The sequence below is a fragment of the Diabrotica undecimpunctata genome, chromosome 4 (assembly GCF_040954645.1).
Source record: "Diabrotica undecimpunctata isolate CICGRU chromosome 4, icDiaUnde3, whole genome shotgun sequence".
Taxonomy (NCBI): domain Eukaryota; kingdom Metazoa; phylum Arthropoda; class Insecta; order Coleoptera; family Chrysomelidae; genus Diabrotica; species Diabrotica undecimpunctata.
Window position 1 is genome coordinate 119,456,115 of NC_092806.1, and position 23,405 is coordinate 119,479,519.

Here is a 23,405-nt window from a genome sequence, read left to right on the forward strand (position 1 = left end):
AATGAAATTTATGAATAATTGTTATTAAAATGTTAACTATGTTTCTTCTTCTAAATTTCCTGGTAAAGCTAAAGGGTTTTACAGACGTAATTGATTAGGTTTTGGAGAGCTAAGGACACTCTGTACTTAGATTTTCGACTAAGGTGATTCTTTTTTTGTTATTATTGAAATATGGGAACGTCTACAAGTATATGTTAAACCAATAGAATGGTATTACAATTTGCACACTTCCAGGGTGAAGTATACTTACTTTTACGAGAATGGATAGACGCTAAAACGTCGCTATACATTGGTAGTTTTTTATTTTCTGACGATAATGTGTTAATAATTTGAGAAATAGAGAACAATTCAGTAGTATGTATATAGCTTAAAATGGAAATTAGATCTTTAGAGTTTAGAGTTTATTTATTTAACTACATAACAGATGTAGTTAAATAAATAACTGTTTGTAGCAAGTAATAAAAAATACATAGGAATATAAAACGTAACTTAAATATATATATATATATATATATATATATATATATATATATATATATATATATATATATATATATATATCATCATCATCATCATCATGTGCAGCTTTATCAACCGTTTCCAATTACGGTGCAGCCTCCCTTATTTCAAAGTTATTCTATGTTCTTATTATTATTCGATTATATATATATATTATTATATATATATATATATATATCAAAAACAAGAACACATATTAAACAGAAAAATATTTATGGCAAAGTTACAGTAAGCAGTTCAGTGGATGTTCTGCAATGAGTCATATATGCTTCTGAGCAGTAAAAGCAATGTTTCAGAAGATATTTTTTTATAACTTTTTCGAAACTATTACAGCTTAGCTGTTTAATACTGTTTGATAAAATATTGTAATAGGTATATTTAAGGCAATTTTTATCTGATAGACGTAATCTACAGCGATTTGTTAGTAAGTACTGACAGTTTCGCGTATTGTGAACGTGAACATCAGACTGCTTTATTAAATGGGCATGTTTTTTGTGAATTTTAGTTAGAACTTGAAATATCAACAGAGTAGGTAGCAGCATAATTTTGAATTTGATAAAGAAAAGTCGGCAGTGTTCTAGATAACTAACCTATGCCAAAATCCTGACAGCTGTCTTTTGCATTCTAAAAATTTGAAGTGCATTTGTTGAATTGCCCAATATGAATAATCCAAAAATCCATAGTTTAGGTGAGAGTGAAATAAAGAAAAATATTTCATTTTTAATGTTTCAAAGTTGACAACTCTTGCTAGTTGGTGAATAACAAATAATGAACAGCTTCTAGATAATAGTGTTCTAGATAACTAACCTCTGAAAAAATCCTGATAGCTTTCTTTTGCATTCTAAAAATTTGAAGTGCATTTGTTGAATTGCCCCATATGAATAATCCATAGTTTAGACGAAAGTGGATGAATTTGTTGAATTGCCCCATATAAATAATCCAAAAATCCATAGTTTAGGTGAGAGTGGAATAAAGAAAAATATTACCTTTTTAATGCTTCAAAGTTGACGCTAGTTGGTGAATAACAAATAATGAATAGCTTTTTCTTTAGTAGTGAGATATGAGCCGACCAGTTCAGTCAATTATATATGGTTATTCCCAATAGTTTAACAATCTCTTTGTTATCTGGATCATTATGTACATTACTTGCAGATATAACCAGATTTTGCCTTTTATCAGAGTTAAGTTTTAGTTTGTTTGCAGCAAATCATCGTTATTTTTTTCTGATATAACGTTTGTCGTATCATCTGCGAATTGTACAGAGATATGAATTTAGGCAAATCGTTGACATAAATTATAAACAAAAGAGGTCCTAAGACCGAACCTTATGGGACTCTATATTTTACGGATAGAAAATCGGAGAGATGACCTTTAGACACTACCGCCTGGTGTCTACCACATTAAGAAGTTATAAGTTATATTTCATAGAAATTTTTATATTCACATAGTTATATTCCATAGTAATTTAATTTGTGGAGCAAATGTCGTGTGAAACGCAGTAAAATGACTTCGACAAGTCGCAAAAAGAAATTGCTATGCAATTGCCATGTTCAAGCCCCTCAATCTCCTCGCTCATAAGCTCGGATTTATAGGCAACAAAAATTGAAGAAAAAGGCGCTTATATAGGCAAAGATTTTTATTAAAAAAGGCAGGAATATTAACATTTAGGCAAAATATAGGCAATAAAGGAATATAACTTATTATTTATTGTACAAAGTGAATTAACGTAATATTAACTTAAGGCAGGTATATTTACACATTAGTATAAATAAACTAGTAACTAAATAACTGTAAATTAATAATTAAACATTGTAACCACTTAAAATTTTATTATTAATAGAAACAACTAAATGTTTTTCAATATTTTCGGTCTTAAAACTATGTCTTCGATCACTTAAAATTAATTTGTACATTGAAAACGAACGTTCGACATCGACAGATGTAATTGGAGCATATTTCAAAGCGGATAATAAATCTGGCATAATTTGAAATTCCTCGGAAAATGTCCCATTCAAAACTTTAGCAACGTTAGATAAAAACGAAAAACCTTCATTCTTGTCGAAAACATAATATATTTCATTTTTTTTTTTAAATTAATTGACCGTTACTTCCAGGTGCCGATTTAATTTTCGTCTTTAAATTATCTATTAATTTTACTGACTCACATAAATTTATCTCTTGTTTTTCTTATAAGGTAATTGTGGTAACTATTAATTTATAATTGTCATTGATATAAGCGAGTTCCTGTTTCAATTTGGGCCTTCGAGCCAGGTTCCCCACCTTGTAATTACTGGTTTAGGTGGCAAAGGGACAGCGGGAAGTCTTTCTTTATATATTTGCACCCTCAACGGAGCCTTTACAAAAACTTTTTTCATAAAATTTATAAAATTATTTACCAACGGAAACAGATTTCTTATTTCTTCAGCAATTCCATTTACCCCGTGGGCTACGCAAGTGCAATGAATTAAATTGGGATAAAAAATCTTTAAATTAACAGCAGCTTTGAACATATACGCCGCAGCATCTGAAAGCATTAAAACTATTTTATTCACTGGTATAGCGTTGGGTAACAAGAGGTTTGTTAAACTATCTTGTATAAATCGACTTATTGTTAAATTGTTTGTTTTTTCCAATTCTTTAACGGCAACTACATAAGGTTTTCTCGCAAAGTTTTCGTTCAAAATTCCAGTCATTAAATTAGCTATATATCTGCCGCATACATCTGTCGTTTCATCCACGATAATATACAAAAAATTGCCCTCTAAATCCCGCTTAATTTTTGAAATACATTCCACATAACATTTTTCCACAGCATGTTTTCTCAATGTACTCTCGTCCGGTAAGGATTTATTAAGATATTTTTCGAAAAAGCATTTAAAACTAGGGTTATTTATTAACTTTATATAGAAGAATGTTGGATGTAATCATCATCTGGCATAAATCAAATTTAAATGCGTCTTCCTCCTTTTTTTTTTGAACTGCTTAAACTATCCCGCAGAGATATTTGGGCTAACTTAGAGGAATTTAATTTTTCCAAATTACGTTTAGGACGAGAAAAAATAAAACTTACCAATTTGCCGCATGGTTTACAAAATGCTCCATCTCCTTCTAGAGAAAGTTCCGAATAAGGTGCGATCCATAGCCTTAATTTAGATGTCATCTTTTCACACAAATGTCTAAAACGTTTTAAAACGTGTTCTTTGCTTTTCGGTATACGCAACAAAACTAAACTAGGATATAGCAATTTGTGACTAAACTCTGATACAGTAACCTGAGTAACCGACTGTACAACTGATAATAAACTAATAAAGCTTAGGGATTTCCAAATAGTTAACCCTCAAGTCTTGATCAGGTACATTTTCCTAGAAATCCGTTATATAAACAAACCATTGATATTTTAATATTGACCCAAAATTTTATTATAGAATGGTTTAGTAATAGAATAATATCATGGGTATTACCATGAAATTTTAAAAAAGGCACAAATAGGCGGAATTTACGAAAAAAGACAAAAAGTGCAAAAAACAATTATAATAGGCCAAATAGGCGAAAAAGGCATTTTGCTTATAATCCGAGCTTTACTCATAACATTAACCGCGTTCGCAGTAGAACGAGCACTTCTGGATCCATATTGTGAGTTAGCTACTAAAGTAATTATTTGACACAAAGTAGGAATAAAATTGTTGTTTGATAACCTTTTTAATCACAAAAGTAGAAACAATGCTTATGGGTCTGTAATTTTTAATTTTTGGATGAATCATCTTTTTTGAAGATAGTATTTTTTACATACTTTTGACTATTTTAGTACTTCCGAAAATACTCCAGTTGATAGAATTAGATTAATAAGATGAGTAAAAGGTGTTAAAACTATTTGATAAGTTTCTTTTAACTGTATTTCAAGTCACAGTGTATGCAACATATACTAGGGTTCTTAGAAATATCTGTGTAGATAATTTCGTCAAAACTGTTGTTAAGAATTAGTTTTTTAATGATTTGTCTTAAAAATTACGATTTATCTAATAGTTATTATATTAAGTTATTGAGAGATTCAAATATACTATTAAGTATAATACTAGTTAGGAATGTAGTATCTAGTAGAAAGTGTGTACGAGAAGTGTTTACAGAATTCTAAAACAATCCAAACAAAGTGAAGGTAAGTACGTTTGATAAAAAATTGCAACCAGAGGAAGAAAACGCATTCAACTTGAAGTTGACATCAAGTTCGGAAAAAAATCCATGCTTTCTTTTTCCGAACTAAAATTCCAATCTTAAAAAAAGTCTCAACCAAAGTGAATTTCGACGATTTGGTACCTAAAATATCACGACGTGTATTATTGTGAACATTAAGGCAACATTAAAAACATTATCCTTGTAGAAAGAAAAGATATTATTTTGTGATAGAGACATTTACTGAAAAAAATCCAAGACTATCGTCGTAAAGGAAAAAAAATCTTCTACTTGCTAAATCATCAAGAGTATATCTCAAAGTTGATGGAAGCTTTTGTTAGAATCCGTCGACAAGCCTTTATTAAAAGGTGTTGAACGGGTTTAAAAATATCAGCATGCAAAGGACCGAGACTTATTTTAATACAAATAGGTGGTAATTCGGGTTTTTTGGATAACGGCTTATTACTCTTCGAATCTTAGAAAACCCATGACTATCGTAAAGAAATAAATGTCAATTATATACGAAAAAGAAATACAAGAAATATGTAGTTGACTAAATAGCTTACGAAAAAGACATAATTGTTCGGCGCTTTCCTCCTTATCATTGTGGGCTGAACCCTATCGAACTTATTTGGGCAGAAATAAAAAATCAAGTAGCGAGGAAAAAAAGTTAACTTTAAAAATGAATCATGTGAAAGGCCCGCTAGCTACTGCTGTAGAAAATGTCAGGCCCCACTCATGGAAAAATTGTATTACATATACTAGAAAAGAAGAATGTGGAAACTAGACACTAGAGTGGATATTTCGGCTGTGCTATTAATTATTATCAATGTAAATAATAGTGACTGCAATAGTTCTTCATCATTCGTCCACTTTTCTTCAGATGATATTTAATGTTTTGACCTTGTGTGTATGTCCAACTACTTTGTCAATAAGGTAAACCGACCTAACAACGGCCCAGTTAAGGAATATTTGACTTTAATAGTAAATATTAAGGAAACGAAATAATAGAGAAAATGGATTTAAAGTATATTTGATAACTTGATATTTTCTTTATCAAAATAATTAATAAAAAAAAATAAAAAATGTGTTTTTTATTTGCCTAATGGTGTTTTAATTCCGGCCTGTATATCAAAAGGATTATCGTTTGTTTTGTTTTAAACTGTACACACAATTTTTTGTAAATATGTATTTTATTATTTTCAAAGTAGGTCAAGCATAAAAACATAATTTTTATATAGAAGAGGTCTAGAAAAACTAAATAAAATAAAAAGACGTACGTACGTAATACATTTTGAACATAAAAAAACCACCAAAAAATACTTTCATAAGTTACTTAGCAATAGTATTTTTTTATTTATTGCATGAGAGCATAAAGCTATGAAAGACCTACAAATTATTTATCATACAGATAGACAGATTATATTATTTGGATCATACCAAATAATATAATCTGTCTCTGGCCATCTCCAATGACATCCTATTTTTTCCATACAGCTTGTAGCTTTGATTTTAAATTTATCTTCTGTTATTTCATCTACCACTCCTGAAAAATGTTTCTCCTTGTAAACTACAATGACGTAGTGACCAAGCTCGTAGTCGCTTACCTCTAAATCCCTAGAATTGTTAGTTTTCGGCTTTGTAGTTCTTTAACCTGTTTTTCTGCCAGAACCAACATTTTTGTTTAAAATTTTATTTTCTTTTTCATTTGCTCCCTATATCTCTCCTCTTTGTTTTCTTCATTCTCACTGTTTAGGTTTAATTTGACAGCTTTCAAAATTTTAAATATTGTTGATGCTCTGATTTCAAAAGTGACTTCTTTTTCTTAGTAATTTTTTTGGAATCGATGATATAATTTTAACTTCGCTCGAAAAAATATACACAAAGGCATCTGGAAATCACCAGACGGACTTACAGTAAATATGATAGATCATTTTATTGTAGACTCAAGACTCCAATCCAATATAATAAACGTTCGCACCAGAAGAGGAACAAATGCGGATTCTGATAACTATTCAATCGATAGTAGTATAAGGGCCAGAATTTTAAACCTTAAAAAACTTAAATAGGTCCTAAAATGAACGATACAATGTAGAAGGAATTAAAAATAAAACAAAGATAGAGAATATAAACATCAAACTAGAAAACAGACTAAAATATGCAGAGCTAAGGGTACAGAAACATCATGAAAGAAGCAGCTGAAGAATTACTAGACATGAGAGGTAAACAATAAAGAACAAGAACTGACTGTTTTGACGAAGAATATCAGATTACAATAGAATAAAATAACAAAGCATATTTAATGATGCAATAGGGGTACAGAACCCGACAAGCAGAGAAGGAATATAAATAACTACGTAAAGAAGAACAGAAAATCAACTGCAGAAAGAAGAGAGAAACTACAAACAAAGAACTTCAAGAACTAGAAGATCTAAGTAAGCCAATAGAGGGGAGAAAATTTTACCGAAAACTGAACAAAAGTTATGTGATCTTAATATGCCATATGCTAAATAAAAAATGAATTATCCGCTACTGATACGCTTCTTGGTAAAACTCATAAAGACAGCTAAATTATACGATAACTTACGATATCACGTGTATTATTTATTTTATTATTTCTTGCTGGAGTATAGTTAAATGTGAGCTGTGTAGAACATGAACACAAATACATACATTGTATTTTTATGAAATGATTCATTTTATTTATTCTGAATTTTTCTATACAATCCAGTAAAATAAATTTAACTCATTAAATCACCAGCTAATAAAATCATTTTTTCACCTTCTCATTTTCGAATATTTATCTTATTAAATTAGTTGAGATAAAACTTGATAAATCTGAAACTTGGAGATAAAAATAAAAACTGCTGTAAAGTTGGTTTAACACATGTATTTTTTAACTTCATATTTACAGTAACAACAGGAACTTTAAAGAAACAATTTTTTAAAAAGAAATATATAGAATCCACCAATTTTATAAAGTAACATAGGTCCCAGTAATTCTAGCTGCAAACTCTGGATTATTTACGTAGCCGTACCATCAGAGAAAATAGGTTTATCTGAAGGCCCTTCAATTACTATTGACTTGGATCCTGCAATAGCTCTAAAGAATGGTCTCATCGATTCAAGAAGTCTTTGGGCTCGCACAGCAGAATTCTGAAACAATAAGGATTGTAAAAAATATAATCAGTTATACACATATTTCATCTATAAAGAAAAAAAATATAAACAAGTTAAACGAGCACCGATAGGTTCACCACAGTCACCGGGCATAGCAAATCTTTTTATGCAAGAAATAGAACAGGGAGCAATAGGAACAGCCAAACACAAATCCAAACTTTGGCTTAGGTATATGGATGACACTTTTATCTTTTGGATACACGGAGAAGAAAAATTAAACATATTTTTAGAACACACGATATACAGTATACCAAAAATATACACATACCGAGATATATTTACACACTGATTCACATCACCACATGAATCAGCGATTATTCAGCAAATTCTTCGACTGCTTTTCTCCCTTTAACTCTGTTTATGGTCGAAGTTCTTCAGTTTTTTATCTGTATTTCTTGTAGATCGTCCCTATATTTAAGTTTAATAATGATAACACAAAGACGACGAAGGAAAAAATGGAAAGCAAATGAAAGTGAACTTTATGTGAGCATGATATCATCATCATCAGTGGCATGTTATAAGCCAAAGCCTTTTTCAGAACAATCTTCCATTCTCCCCTGTCGCTGGCAACTCTTCTCCATGCTTTAACTCCGATAAATTTTAGATCATCCTCTATGTTATCTTGATACCTAAGTTTTGGTCTTCCTCTGGCGCGCCTTCCCACTGGTCTATCGGTCGAAAATTTTCCTTATCGTTGCATCTTCATCTCGCCCAATTACATGTCCTATCCATCGAAGGCATGCTAATTTAATACATTTCACAACGTCAGGTTCCCTATTCTAACCAAACCCTATTCTTGGACTCTTCCATATATTTTTCTTAGAATTTTTATCTCGAAACGTTTAAGCAATTCTTGGTCATTCTGGGTAAGTGACCACGTTTCTGACCCCTATGTTAACACTGGCCTTATTAGTGTTTTATATATGGTATCTTTGATTTTTCTGGGTAGTTTTGGGGCCACCTGTTTCATCAAACCATAATAGCACTTATTCGAAGGTACTATTCTTCTTTTAATTTCTTCGCTGAAATTGTTGTCTTTGGTCAGCAGCGAGCGTAGGTAGATGAAGGTGTCCACACCTTCCAGTTCCAGATCATCAATTAAAGAGCAGGATATCAGTTAAAGGAAATATATGGAAGTGGAACAAGGGAATGGAATATTTGAAACAAAAAAAACTGATAACGCTGAGATACCCTGCTCCTATAGGGGAAGTTACAACAAGAAATTCGCACTTCTTTAGGAGAGTGCAAAATACGAATTAAACAAAAAAAGGATACATATATTGCAACAACAATATCTAGTATTTTTATTTTATTTTGTATCATATCATCATATCACACTGTATATTAGTTTTAGATTTATAAAATTCTTTTGTAAAGTTTGTTTAGCAGTAAATGGTTGACTTCAATTAGTATAATATTATACCGACTATAAACATCCTGGGCTAACCGATAATAGTACAAAGGGCCCGGTTTTATAGTAAAATCGTCAAAGAATCATAACAATGAAAAAATAAGTAATTTCCAAATTATCGGTTTAAGTCATTCGAAAATATCCGACAGTAAGGAAAGTTGAAAAATATCCTTCTCAGTTAGTTTTACCAATAAGGAGAGAGAGTGGACATCAATTCGAATCCAGCATTGGATGAGCGCTAGGCTCTTGTTCGCGCTAGCCGCAACTAAGAAGGTTTAACACAGTCGGTATATTAATAAGTTCACTCAGTTTATGTCAATATTGTATTACCAACAAGTTATCTAGTATTTTGCACATACATTCAAACTAAATTTCATAAATCAGCTCTCGTAAGCAAGTTATCGGCGTCCAAAATACGTTGTGGTTTTTGTTTAAATAAACTTGTTAAAACGTTCTTTGCGAAACTTTTATTGGTCCCAGTTTTCTGGGTGGTCCTTAAAAGAAATATACAAAGTGAATCTATTTCCCTAAAGACAAAACTTGTTCCCCAAGGGAAAAAACCAGCGTCCTATGATTGGTGCGTGAAACAAAGGCATCAGGACAAGGTGTAAGGACAAACACACCTGCATCTTCGCTTAACATACATGCCTACATGATGGAACAAAACATAACACGATATAAAAATAATAATTGGAGATTACAATGCGAAAGTGGGGAAAGAATATATGTATACCGCAGTAGATGAAAAGTATAGTAAGTGATAATGGCTAGAAATTATTCCGTCTTGCGATCGAAAAAGTAGTAAGGAGTACTCGGAATAACGTGCTTCCTACTACTGGAGCAACTTGGATGTATCTGGATGGAAGGATGGTTAACCATATTGATCGCGTATTGGTTAAAAGAAATCACGTGAAGCTTATGAGAAAAGTAAAAATATTAATTATTTAAAAATAGGACAATTTTGGTAAAATCTACCTTCCTGATGTTCCAAACAAACGAAAATCATAGGCAGAGACAATATGATTAAAAAACTGAATAAAATGGATTATTAGAGAAAGAGTGGCTTAACATAAGAGACGAAATGAAAAGAGTAAGTCAATGTGTACTAACAAACCATAATTATATCCTGAATCAACATTACATGGATCAAAGAAAAAAAAATCAGAAGAATATGTAGACGAAAGAACAGACAATATAACGAAAAATTACTACAAAGAATAAAAACAATTTGGAAAGGAATTAAGAAGACAAAAGACACTGCAAAAGGTTATCGAAAAAAGAAGACGGAATGCTAATGAGTAACAACAAAGCATTTTTGACTATATGGAAAAAATATTTTAGGGCGCTATTAAACGCATAAAGTACACAGCGTAATCAAAATTCCTACATTGAAGAAAATGACATAATAATAATAGAAGTAGATGGCGAAGAAGAGATTAAAAATATAATAAAGGGTCCTAAAAATAACAAAAGGGTAGGAGAAATCAAAATGGTCGCAAAAATGCTAAAAAATAGAGATAAAGAGATTTAAAAAACGAATATGGGAAGTAAAAAATTGGCCCAAAAGACTAGATTAAATTTTTTTTATACCCTATATACAAAAATGAAGATACACTGTCATGTTTAAACTACAGGCGTATCCCTCTGTTGGATATCTGTTAAAAAATAAGTCCAGGTCCAGGTGATACCAAGCGGGTTTTAGAGATAATAGAAGCAGTTCAGATTTTTACACTAAATGAAATCCAACCCACCTGCTATGATCATAAGCCAATCCTTCATGCGTTGTTCGTAGATTTTAAGCAGGCGTGTCAAAGGATCAAAAAGAAGAAATTGTACGAAAAATAGCTCTTTGGATCAATTTCCGAAACTGATTAAGTTAATATGACATTGAGCAACAGACGAAATCATAGAAACTACAAGAAGAATATACCAAGTCTGGCCTAGATATTAACCTCGCGAAAACAGAGTACCTATCTACAAGTGAAGAAGACATAGAAGATCTACAGATTGGTGACAACGTAACAATCAAAGAAAAGGATAAATTCAAATACTTGGGGTTTATAATCACGAAAAAGGTAACAACAGAGGAAGAAATTACACAAAGATTAGGACAAACAAGAACAGCAATCCGACAACTTAACTCAGTATGGTGGGATACACACCTAAATATGAAGACAAAAACATAGATTTATAAAACATTAGTGCGAAGTATTATGACATATGGGGCTGAAAATTGGATCATAAACAAGAAAAACAGCAGTAAGATAGTAGCAACAGAGATGGAATGCCTGCGAAGATGCTGCAGAGTAACAAGAATGGATAGGAGAATTAATGACGAAATAAAGCAAAGAACATCAATAGAAACAGACATACTAACATACATAGAACAAAAAAGACTAAAGTGGTATGGACATGTAAGAAGAACTAGTGACAGCAGATGGATAAAAAGAATAACCGAATGGAGCCTCATAGGAAGGAGGAAAAGAGGACGACCCCGAAAATTCTGGAAGAACGGAGTAGACGACGCCATGAGTAAGAGAGGTCTAAACGATGGAGAATGGGACAACAGAGAGAGATGGAAACGGTTGAGCGAGGGAAGGCAGTGAATACTGTAGAATCCCTGAATATATATACGAAATCATATAGTATGGAAAGGCTTCTCACTTAATAAGAAGAAAACAGAGGTTTCAGATGAAGAGACATTATAATCCACGGTGCTGTTTAATTGTGTACTTTAAAGCTGTATTATCTCTCTTGTCATTCCTAAGTCCTCAGCTATTATGACAATATCATCGGAGAAACGTATGTTGTTAAGATATTCTCCATCTATTTTTATTAATATTATTTAATTTAATACAGCATTAAAAATTTTAGGTGACATTAGTTCTCCTTGTCTAACCCCCGATCTATTTTTATGGGATAACTATTAGTATGTAATTTGACAGTGGTTGTTTCCTGTAGGTATATATTGTATAATAATTTTGTATACCTATAGTCTAGCCTGCATTCTTTAAGCGTTTGTAGTATTTTACTTAGCTCAACTGTGTCAAAGGCTTTGTAAAAATGAACAAATGTTAGCACTAGAGGTTTATTGTATTCCACTACTTTCTCTATTAGGGTTTTTATGATTTGTAGATGTTTATTAGTTCTGTAATTTTTTCGAAATCCTGCCTGTTCTCTTGATTGATAAGTCTCTAATTTTCTCTCCATTCTTTTAGCTATTATTCTCTAAATTTGCTTGGTCTGTAACGTTGGCTAAATCGGTCTGTAACGTTGTTCCCATCTGTTGGAATATTGGCGTTATGAAGGCAGATATTTTTTCAAGTAATAGATCTCCTCCAGTTTTAAATGCTTCTGACACTATTCCATCTTCGCCTGGGGTTCGATTATTTTACATTTTCTTCAGGGCCTCTTTGATTTTCTGATTTTCTCATATCTGGTATTAAATCGGATCCTTGGTTTATTACCCCAGTTTTTACTGCAATTGGTAGGTTATGTATTGCCATCTTTTTCTCTTGATCTATATAGCTCTATGTAGAACTCTTCGACTATTGTTAATATTTCATCTCTGTTCGTAGTTTCTTCTCCAGCTGTGTTTTTGCCAGCTCTAATATGTATGTATATGGAAAGAAAAATGCTTAGAGCTACATATAAACGCAAAAAGACGATGAAAGGTTGGGTATGATGAACAAATAAGGAGCTAGAAGAACTGTATAATGAACATAGCATCAACTGCTTCATATGGTCGGAAAGATGGGTTGATATCGTACACGAAGATCTCAGAACAATGGGAGTTTAAAACTGGAGAAAAAAAAAACAACAAATGGAAATAAATGGAGGCCTACACGGCCGGTTGAACATTAAAATTACATAAATAAATAAATCTTAAAATTCCCAAAGCAGCTTATGGAAAAATATTAAGGATTCCTCTAGTTAAATGTATCCTTTACGTAAGATATAAGTAAGAAATACTAAAGATGTTAAAATCATGAATGTGTTGCTTGTGTGAGTCCATTTCAACAGGTAAAAGAAATAATAAATTCGACTTACTCACAATCAATTTAATTTAACTATCCAGACGACCGGACGACCAGACGAATCGCTTTCTATAATATGCAAAGCATCTTCAGGTCTCGATACAAAGTTAAATAAATGCTGAAATAATAAACCCATATTAGGGTGTTGTCTAATAAAGATAAACAAAGATAGATGATATAAATTATATAAATTATATAATTTATATCATCTAGAGTAAAACCTCCGTTAACCGAAATAATTGGGGGGGAGGCTGTTTCGGATAACAAGAATTTCGGTTAAAAATAACATTGTTTTTTATAATATCCTTGATCAAAGTATTGGTATTAAAAAATACTATGAGTTGATTTCGTAATGTTTTCTAATAAGTAAATCCAAAATAAAGTAATAAAATTAAGGAAAATGAACAAGTTTAACATGCTTTTTTAAAGAAATCTGCTATTTTTTTGCGTTTTCGTTTGACACGCGTTTCGATGTTTCTCTCTCCCTTTATCGTTAATTTGCAGAACGTCATGAGTTTGCTTCATTCGATTGTTCGACGAAACGTAAAGCAATCTGAAAAGGACAAAACTTTATGTAATGACAACAAAAATTAAGAATCTAGTCGTGTCCCTAACTAATTAGGCCTACTGTATAAAATTCTTTCCTCTAAAGCATTGAAAATCTCGTCGACGGTCTTGTGCTGCCTGTTGCCTCTTGGGTCGTCATCTGATATGGTCAGGTTGTCTTGATAAAGAACCATATCAATGATGTCCTGGTCGATGAATTCACGTTCTGAGTCATCCGCTGCTAACCAGTCACGTATCTCTTCTTAGTTAATTTCGTCATGTCCCGGCAAATTTTTAATGAAAGGTTTAATTTCTTCTGTCGTTTTCTTACCATTTTCTTCTTCAGGATCGTCAATCAAAATCTTATCAAAAAGTTTGTTCCAGCCTTTTTCCAAAGTTGAAGATTTGATCTTGGCCCACGACTCAGCTCACCAATAAAAATGTTTTATTGTTAAAGATTTTAGAATTTCGGGAACACTTTTGGATTAATTCGTCTCCTGTAATAACAGATGTCTTAAGAATGCTTCTCTATAATGTCTCTTGAATGTCTCTATGACTCCCTGGTCTAACGGCTGGATTAAGCTTGTGATATTCGGTGGCAAAAATCTGACAATTCTCACCATTTTATAGATTTTGAGGGTAAAGGCGCATTGTCAACAAGCAACAATGCTTTGATGAGAAGGTTTTTTGATTTTAAAAAGGATTTTACACTTGAGACGAATTCATTTTCAAACCATTCTAAAAATAAAGTGGTCGACATCCATGAACTTTTTTGGCTTCAATACCTTAAAATGCCTTTTCGGAAATATCTTTTAGAGCTCTTGGTTTTTGTGATTTCCTAACACACATAGACATCAATTGGTGAGTGAAATTAACGGAATTGTTTACGTTTTGCGACAAACATTTACTTTTTATTGACGAAATTATTGAAACTGTCAGCCGTTTCGGTTCAACGATGTTTCGGTTAAAAAGGTTTCGGTTAAGGGAGGTTTTACTGTATCTTTGTTTATCTTTATTAGACAATACCCTAATATGGGTTTATTATTTCAGCATTTATTTAACTTTGTATCGAGACTTGAAGATGCTTTGCATATTATAGAAAGCGAAACCGGTCGTCTGGATAGTTAAATTAAATTGATTGTGAGTAAGTGTAATTTATTATTTCTTTTACCTTTTACTAAAGATGTTCTTAGCATTTTGGACTATTTTGGATACATCTTTTATATATATATAAACATAAAACGAAATAAACGAAAACCTTGAAAGATAAGTAAAAGTAAACAGAGATGTCTATTCTAAATTATAGTTAAATGTGTTGTAGTTCATTGATCTGAGAACTCATAAAATTAAGGCTCCGAAAGTCCTGATTTATGACTCCAAATTCTGTCCATCATATATTATGAAATACTTACTGACTTGCTGGGTATAAACTGACTAAACAAATATTAGATCAAACTAGAATTCTCAAATATAAGAACGTTGCTAGATTTTATCAAGAGAACAGAACTACTTGGTGGAGTTTTAGTATACAGGTCTCACAACCAAGTAAGGCAAGATACGACGATAAATGTCTCTGATTTTTTATACTTAACACTAACTGTTTAGTTTCTTACCATTAAATAATCCCCGATCTGCGTAGAAAGATTGGTAATTAAAGTAAACGACGAGCCAAATATTTTATCTGGTATTTGCAGGGAAACTGGTTCTCCTGGAGCAAAGCTGACGGCATCTTCAGTTGTAGTAGATATGGTTCTAGGCTTCTCCTTGGCTTTCCTGATTTCCAAAGAGGATCCCTTAGAAGGGGACGTATCCTGTAAGAAAAGTACTTTTTAAAACTCAGTATAATAGGTTTTATTTGAATATTAAACAAGAATAAACATTTAAGTATTTAGAAAATATTATGATATATAATAATTATCAGTTATCAGATGTAAATAACAATAAATTTATGGATAAAAAACAAAATGAAAAAAAAAATTCCAACCCTTTTTTTCTTTTGTGCGGTTCATAAGACTGTTCGCTGGTTATTAAAACCAGCGGACATATACCAAAAAATGGATTTGGATTCAGCATTAACCATTATGTAGAGAAAGTTATAAAATCAAAAGTTTTTGTTTCTGATTATATAACAAATTAAACAAGAACCAAGAGTAAAAAAAGGCGGTTTAATATTTGGTGACAGTGACGAAACAAAGTGGTACAGTAGGCTGTACTGTAGACCAGCGCGAAGCTTTATACTATATTTTATTATTTATTTATTAATTTTATAGATATTATTAAAATTAACGTTCTTCGCTCGTGGCGTAAAGAGACTCTTCCAAGTGTTTACTGTGACGGCTATTTTGTAAAAACCCATATTTAGTGTGTGTTGCTTTAAAAATATCTTCCAAAGTATGCATATGAAACTTCAACTTAAAATGTCGAACTGATAATTTTGAAAATCTGACACTGTTTTTATTTGAAATTAGTTTAAAACGAGAATTGTTTAGAATAAAAATTTAAATAGATGATTCGATATTGTTATTAATTGAATGACATTATGATGACTTTTAAACTATGAACGTTTAACAATCGTTACGAATCGAATTCTAGTATCGATCTTTTATTTTTCTGTTTGTTTTACTAAATCTTTTATTGGCACATATTCTATTAATTTTTTCCTTTTTATTTAATATGTTTATTTTGTTAGTCATTTTTCATGTAGTTTTTAATTTAAACCTGCTAAGAATGAATATCTAAAAACGAATTGATGAAGAGTAGTCAATCGATGTAAAGACCGTTATTTCGTGACGCTACTCCTGACGTCATCTCGTAACGCTTTTTTCGTGACTTTCGTCTTAGAATTTCATTTTAGATAAAATAAAATGCCAGTATAGACGTTTCGCTTCAATAATTAGAGCAATGTTGATAAAGTTTTCAGCAGAAAAACGCGTCTAACTAAGATATATGTTATTATGGTTAAGAAAATTATTAAAACTCTTTATTAAGGGGCTTTATATTGCGCGAGTAGCCTATGGAAAAACTTTAATTTTTAAAAATTTATTCTATATTTTCCAGTCGCGATAAAAAAGAAGGGTTAAAACGACGTGTTTGCAACTATTCTTTCGTAAAAAACTGTTGTATTAAAAAAAGAGAAGGTATTGCAATCGGGAGAGTGCCGACAGAAGTGAAAACTTCTTAAAATATGTTGAAATTTTAAATATTAATTTGAGTTAAATAAAATAAATAATTTATTGCTTGCTTCTTTTTCTATCCTAATAGATTCTTTATATACTTTCCTTTCATTTACTATGTCGCATGGTAGGATTCGATCATTTGTTTATATTGTGCTCTCAGAGGCCTTTTTTAAGTAAATAAATCAAAATTTGACTTAAAGTTAATCTATTTTTATCCATAGTTGCCTATGATATCTTGTATGTAACTCTACATTTTCTATCTTAATTTTTATCCTCTGCTCTTTTATTTTCTATATCGCATATTAGGATTTAATCAGCTGTTTATTTTGTATCCAGCAAGAGGCCTTTTTCAAGTCAATAAATCAAAATGTGTCTTATAGTAAATCTATTTTCACTCATAGTAACATCTGATATCCCATATGTAAGTATATGTTTATTAATAACAAAGATGCTGTGTGGTGCCTTTTTGGTAGTCTCGTTGTTTGTTTTTTTATTTAAACAGATTCGTTATATGCTTTCCTTTTATTGAACACATCACACACTCCAATCGAACCAGTAACAACTGAGAAATGATATAATTTCTTTTGACAATACCGCCATGTTTGTTTTTTCCATCGTTGTACTAGTTACCCTTCCTTCTTTCCAACAAGACCTCACGATCTATCGAGCCGTTCTTGAGCTGTGCGACTTTGCGACTAATTTGTATAGCAATATTGGTCGAAAAGTGTGTTTTGCCAGTGTTAACTTACGGTGCGGAAACGTTGACCATGACAAGGAGAACAGTTCAAAAGATCCGTGTGTGTCAAAGGGCAATGGAGCGTACTATGTTGGGCGTTTCACTACGAGACAAGATCCCAAATCGCCAGCTACGACAAAGAACAGGAGTGGCTGATACAGTAGAGAGAGTAGCAACACTGAAATGGAACTGGGCAGGTCACGTGGCTCGAATGACAGATAATAGATGGACAAAGCGGATGCTGGAATGGAGACCAAGAGATGATGCCTACCGAAGCAGAGGTCGTTCACCAACACGTTGGACTGACGATCTAAAACGTTGTCATAGGAATTGGATGCAAGAGGCATAAGATTGAAATAGATGGAAAATTATGAGGGAGATCTGTGTCCAGCAGTGGATAAGCGAAGATTGAATGATGAATGGTCGAAAAAATCTGTCGCATATTGAATGTTTTTTTTCCGTCCAAAAAGTGTACAACGTCGCTAAAGAAGTTTTTATTTTCAGAACCGAAACCATAAGTCTTAAAATAAATCTGAAATAAATAAGGAAAAAAATTGTGAATTTTTCTGGTTGGTACAATTAAAAGCTAAACAACATTTAAATATGGAGAGATATCTGAATTTAATATAGATCTAGTGATTGTAAGTGAAATAAAGAAGATTAGAAATGAAAATTGGAGAAAAAACAACTTTATACATTTCTACATCTGACTTGAATGAAAATATAAAGATAAGAGCTGGAACAAGAGTATCGATAGCAATAAATACTAAATTATGCCAGTTCAAAGCTACAAGGGTATCAATGAACAGTATAGGTGATCTTAATATTTGGGGATTTAGTATTTATATATAAGATTTTAGTACAGGATGTGAATTACAAGTATGCTCCTGCCAGTGATGCTAAATATGAAAATAAATATATATATTTTTTTTTAATATGGCTATCGCTGCGTACCGGTCAATCTTGGAGGAAGCGAAAGACAAACTAGAATAATCCGTGGACACCATGGTGATCTACTATAGAAACAACTAACTTTAATCGGACCCAGCGAAGACCCATGTAAGCTCCTCCATCTCCACATACGCCAAGCAAACATGGCGACCGCAAGTCGGATGGGATAGTGTCACTGTCTAATACACGGAAAAATCAATCTATCTGTGTGTTACGCTACACAGGTCGCTGATATACAGATATCGTTGTGAGAAAATACGTTGAAAGAACAAGTAAAATTATAGAAAATATTTTACTCGAAGTGGTTTAAACTAATAAATAGCAAGTACAGAAAAACTTATCAACTTAGCAGACAATATCAAGGCAGGTCTAAAAAAGTATCAAAGTGAATACCAAACATAGTACTATTGTGTACTCTATTGGCATAGAAACGTAGAGAACTAACTGTCAACATTTACTAGCTAAAATCGTGACAAGCCGGGGAAAGTTTATACTATACTGCAGGAGAAAATAAATCTAATACTGTAGACAAAATAATAGCAGCTGTGAAACGTATGAAAAATAATAAACCTTTTGTTTTTTAATTTTGCTTTTTAGATAGATGTTTGCAAGCACGAAAATGTTCCAAAAAAGTTGGCGCTACCTGACATCAGTTATATACTTACAACGGGAGTAAAATGAATTCAGAAATTTTTAATAGATGTTTAATATCTAGGAGATCCTATATTAATAAAATTTGTTGTTTAACAGGACACCATTGCACATAGCAATTACGTTTGATATTCATTGGCCTTAAGAAGAGCGCGCCAGTATACGCTGAGTTGAACGAGTAAAGATGTGTCGACAATTTACCTAAATCCAATAATACAACTTAATTGGGAAAATAGGACAAAAGGTTTAGGACAGAATTACGATAGGGATATTGCATTTCTTAGAGCTTGATTAAAATTTACATTGACAAAACTCTAACCCTGTGGACGAAGAAATATAACAGTCGGAGAAAAAATAAATCAGATAATAGATAATTACATTCGATATTCATTTACCTTAAGATCTACCACAGCGTGTGGGTAAACAAAATAACCAATGTTAAGAAAGACCAAAAATTTGTCAACAGTTTACCTAAATGCAAAAAAGTTATGATAGAGTTTTCCCATTTCTACTAAACTTATTTAAAATTTATAATGACAAATCTCTAAACCAGTGAACTAAAAAATATAACACAAAGTTAAATGAGGTCTAAAGACAAATATAAAAATATTTTTTTTAATTCTATTTCATTCAGAGCGCAATAATTTTTATGCGTCCCTGTTAAACATGGGACGCATGAAATCATCGATTTTTAAGAGACGGTCGTAAGCCTTCTCCTAGAATTTTTTTATATTGGTCGAATTTAATGTTACGATAGAGGATCTGGCATCTGGCTTCGTTTCGACGGGGGGTCTGCTTTGTTCGCAGAGGGAGCACGTCTATTATGTTCCTGGCCGCCTCACCAATCACAAGTATAGGGCTTTCCCGTTCGTCAGGTGTGTCGTTATAATTTTTCTATAACCTATGTTCTACCGGTTTAAGTGTAGATAGGGCATTAACAATTTCTTCTCTAACCTCTTTACAGAAAGAAAAAAAAGTTATCCTTCTTTCAAAGATTTAACTGCTCTGTTTGCCTTCATGTACTATTGGTCATCTAATTTTATTTTATTGTCTGTCTTGGAATGAAAATAAGCAGTTAGTTCTAGTTGATGTTCTGTATGGCCGACTTAAAGACGAATAAACAGGGCTGAGGATAGATTTATTCATAACAAAGGTGAACGATTGAGGATGGTTGGACCCTTTGCCGAACTATGGATTGTATTTGACTGGGAATATGCAACTATATAATCTTTTTTTTTATACATGCTTTTTTCATCCAGTGTCTATCTACTTTAAGAAAAAAGAATTTAAAATGAAATAATATTCCTTAAATTTGTATTAATTTTTATCAATTGTTTTTTTTTTATTTAAAAGGAAGTAATATATTTATTTTTTATGAAGACCATAATATGTTTTTAATATTTATTAAATTTTATTTAAAATTCTACATATGTTCATTTTTTTATGACGTCCATATGTTTCATTATTTATTAATTATTTTTTTAAATTTTTCACTACGTTAAGATGTTCTGTTTACCGGTAATAGATCCATTTAAAATTCAAAATTATTCGTGTGCATTTTGCAAATATAGATCAAATTGTTCCTTTGAAATTTTGTTAACACATTTAATGCATGATATTTATTTAAAAATCTCTAATTGGTACTATAATATTTAATTTGTTTTGAATCTGTTTGAGGCGCCTATATATTTTTATTCTTCAACTTTTCTAGTTTTAGCTACCATCTCCTACTTTTTTCCCCTTCAATTTTTTTGTTTGTCTGCTAATAAGAATGATCCAAATAACCACGCCCACATCTCTTCCGACTCTAAGCAACAAGGCTTATTTTGTGTACTTCAAACATTGATAATGTGATAACAAGCATTAATTTTAATCCGGAAACTAATTGTCGAAACCAAATTTAGATTTCTGCTTTAATCTGTACCTTCTAAAAATTTCAAGGCAAAACAGACATTGATAAAGATGTAATTAGTGACATAGGGAATCTAAAATTATTGCATTCCACAACATATCTCATTAACTAAGCAAAAATCCTTAGCGAATTGGTTTCTAGTACTCATAAAGAGTATACCGAGATAAAAGGGAAGACAGTTAAGATTAGATTTCACGTACTGTGCGTCTGTATATCCGCTTATACGTATTTCATCCTAACAGGAATCAACAGAGTGGCTATTTACAAACGCTCTGAACGTGAAAACAATCTTTCTGTCGCCAAGTGCTCGGTTAGAATGACCAATGAGCACTCTTGGTGCGCATCGCCCCGCCTTCTTTCCTTTTCCTATTTTCTTATTGGTCTTTTGGTTTGGGATCTTGTAAAATATTATGTATAAATATTAGTTGATTTCCAAACCAAAGGACAGTCTACCTCGGCTCTCTCCTAGAGCCCTAAACTCTAGGGAGCCGACTAGCGGGGCTCTGCTCCACCTACCTTAGACTGAGGCTTTGTCTTCACCTTCTACGAATTAGTTTTATTTTATCCTTCGAACAACAATGCAACGTCCCAACTTGAATAAGGGATAAGTGCCTAGGGTGTTTCGTACACCGAATTTACGAAATATTCTAGAGCAGAGCGTATGGTGGGAGACGGTTTTACCGTCCTGTTACCCCCCCCCCCCCGAGACGACATGGCGCCCAACAAATGGATTAAAATCCGAACCTGCGACCCAGCTCTTGATCCACAGAAGGCAACACTCCATTGACTTCAACATGATTTGAAGTCAAGTGAACAGTGGGAAGAGCCACGGAGTGTTAGAAAGCTATACTCTAACACTTCGCCATCGAGCTTTGCAGCAGTCCTGATGCCTTCCGTATGCCAGCTGTTTCAGCGAGCCAGCCTTCTTCAACGCTTGAAGCCCCGGAAGCTACGAAGATCCTGAAGTAGCCACAGTCCCTGCCTGCCCTCCAGATATGTAGTCCGCGTCACCACGGAGGCCCGGGCAAACTCGCCTACGAGACCCCAGGATAAGCGGATGGAATATTGATAGCAGAGAAGAAGACGAACCCTCTGGGAGGAATGGTACACCGACCGTGGATGGAGCCTACCGCAAAGGGAGATGCAGTAACATCCGGTCCCCCAGGTTCAAGATAAGTGTTGTATGTGTGTTACGAACTTTTTGAATTTATTTTGGACATTTTTAAATTACTGTATCCATTATTCTACATATTTTTCACATTTTTAAACTTGTAATATTTTAAAATTTTCCACAGCCTCAGAGTCTCAAAAGAAGGGGGGATGTCGCCAAGTGCTCGGTCAGAGTGACCAGTGAGCACTCTTGGCGCGCATCGCCCCGACACTAAGGACCCATTATTCATTGCTTACAATAATAAATTCATTATTATTATTAATATACTATTAATATACATCAAGCAATAAATTTAAGAAACTTTACGACAGTAAGAGTGTCATTAAAGGAAAAAAGTGAAGGTTTTATACCTAAATATTATTGTAAAATAGTAAAGTACCTTGCATTTAAGGCAAGATAGATTTTCGTAAGTTTTTCTTCATAAATTACATTTATGTATTTTTATGGTTGCACTAATAATAGTAACAATGGGTGCTTGTCGGAGTAATGAGATATATTGAATGGAAGTTAATGATTTACAAGACCTTGGATTAGCTTATTTAGTGAATGTTCCTAGAACCAATATAACAATGCCTCGAAAATTTACGGTCAATTGTATAAACCACGCAAAAAATACAAGCAAGTAGTCGTCCTAGTTATATTACAAGTCTTAGAACATCATTCAAAAAGTTAAATGTTTCAATGGAAATTATCTAAAATAGGCCGATTTTTCATAGACTAAAAGTGTTGCCTGGTAAAAAGTATTTGGATTTACTAAATAACCAAATTATTCCTGCACTTCAACAGAATGGCTAGTTACCACAAAATTATTATTTTCGAAGTTTCCAAATCGATTGATTGGACGTAGACAATTCAAAGAGTGGTCTGATCCTTCTCCGGACCTTAATCCATTAGGTTTTTTCTTTGGGGTCATCTAAAACCACGTGTTTACATTAGGCGATCAACATA

The 23,405-nt window shown here is 32.4% G+C and overlaps 1 protein-coding gene across 2 annotated transcripts in view; it reads right to left on the reverse strand.

Moving 5' to 3' along the window:
• Nucleotides 1-7,561: 7,561 nt before the first annotated feature.
• The window catches only part of LOC140439921 (uncharacterized), a 116,500-nt gene continuing 100,656 nt past the window's right edge, over nt 7,562-23,405 (reverse strand). For both annotated transcript variants that reach the window (XM_072530094.1, XM_072530095.1), the window contains exons 3-4: nt 15,474-15,671; nt 7,562-7,842 (exon numbers count right to left, since the gene is read on the reverse strand). In XM_072530094.1, the coding sequence (XP_072386195.1) occupies nt 7,711-7,842; nt 15,474-15,671 (330 nt within the window). In that variant the 3' untranslated portion in view covers nt 7,562-7,710. The remainder of the gene's footprint in view (nt 7,843-15,473; nt 15,672-23,405) is intronic.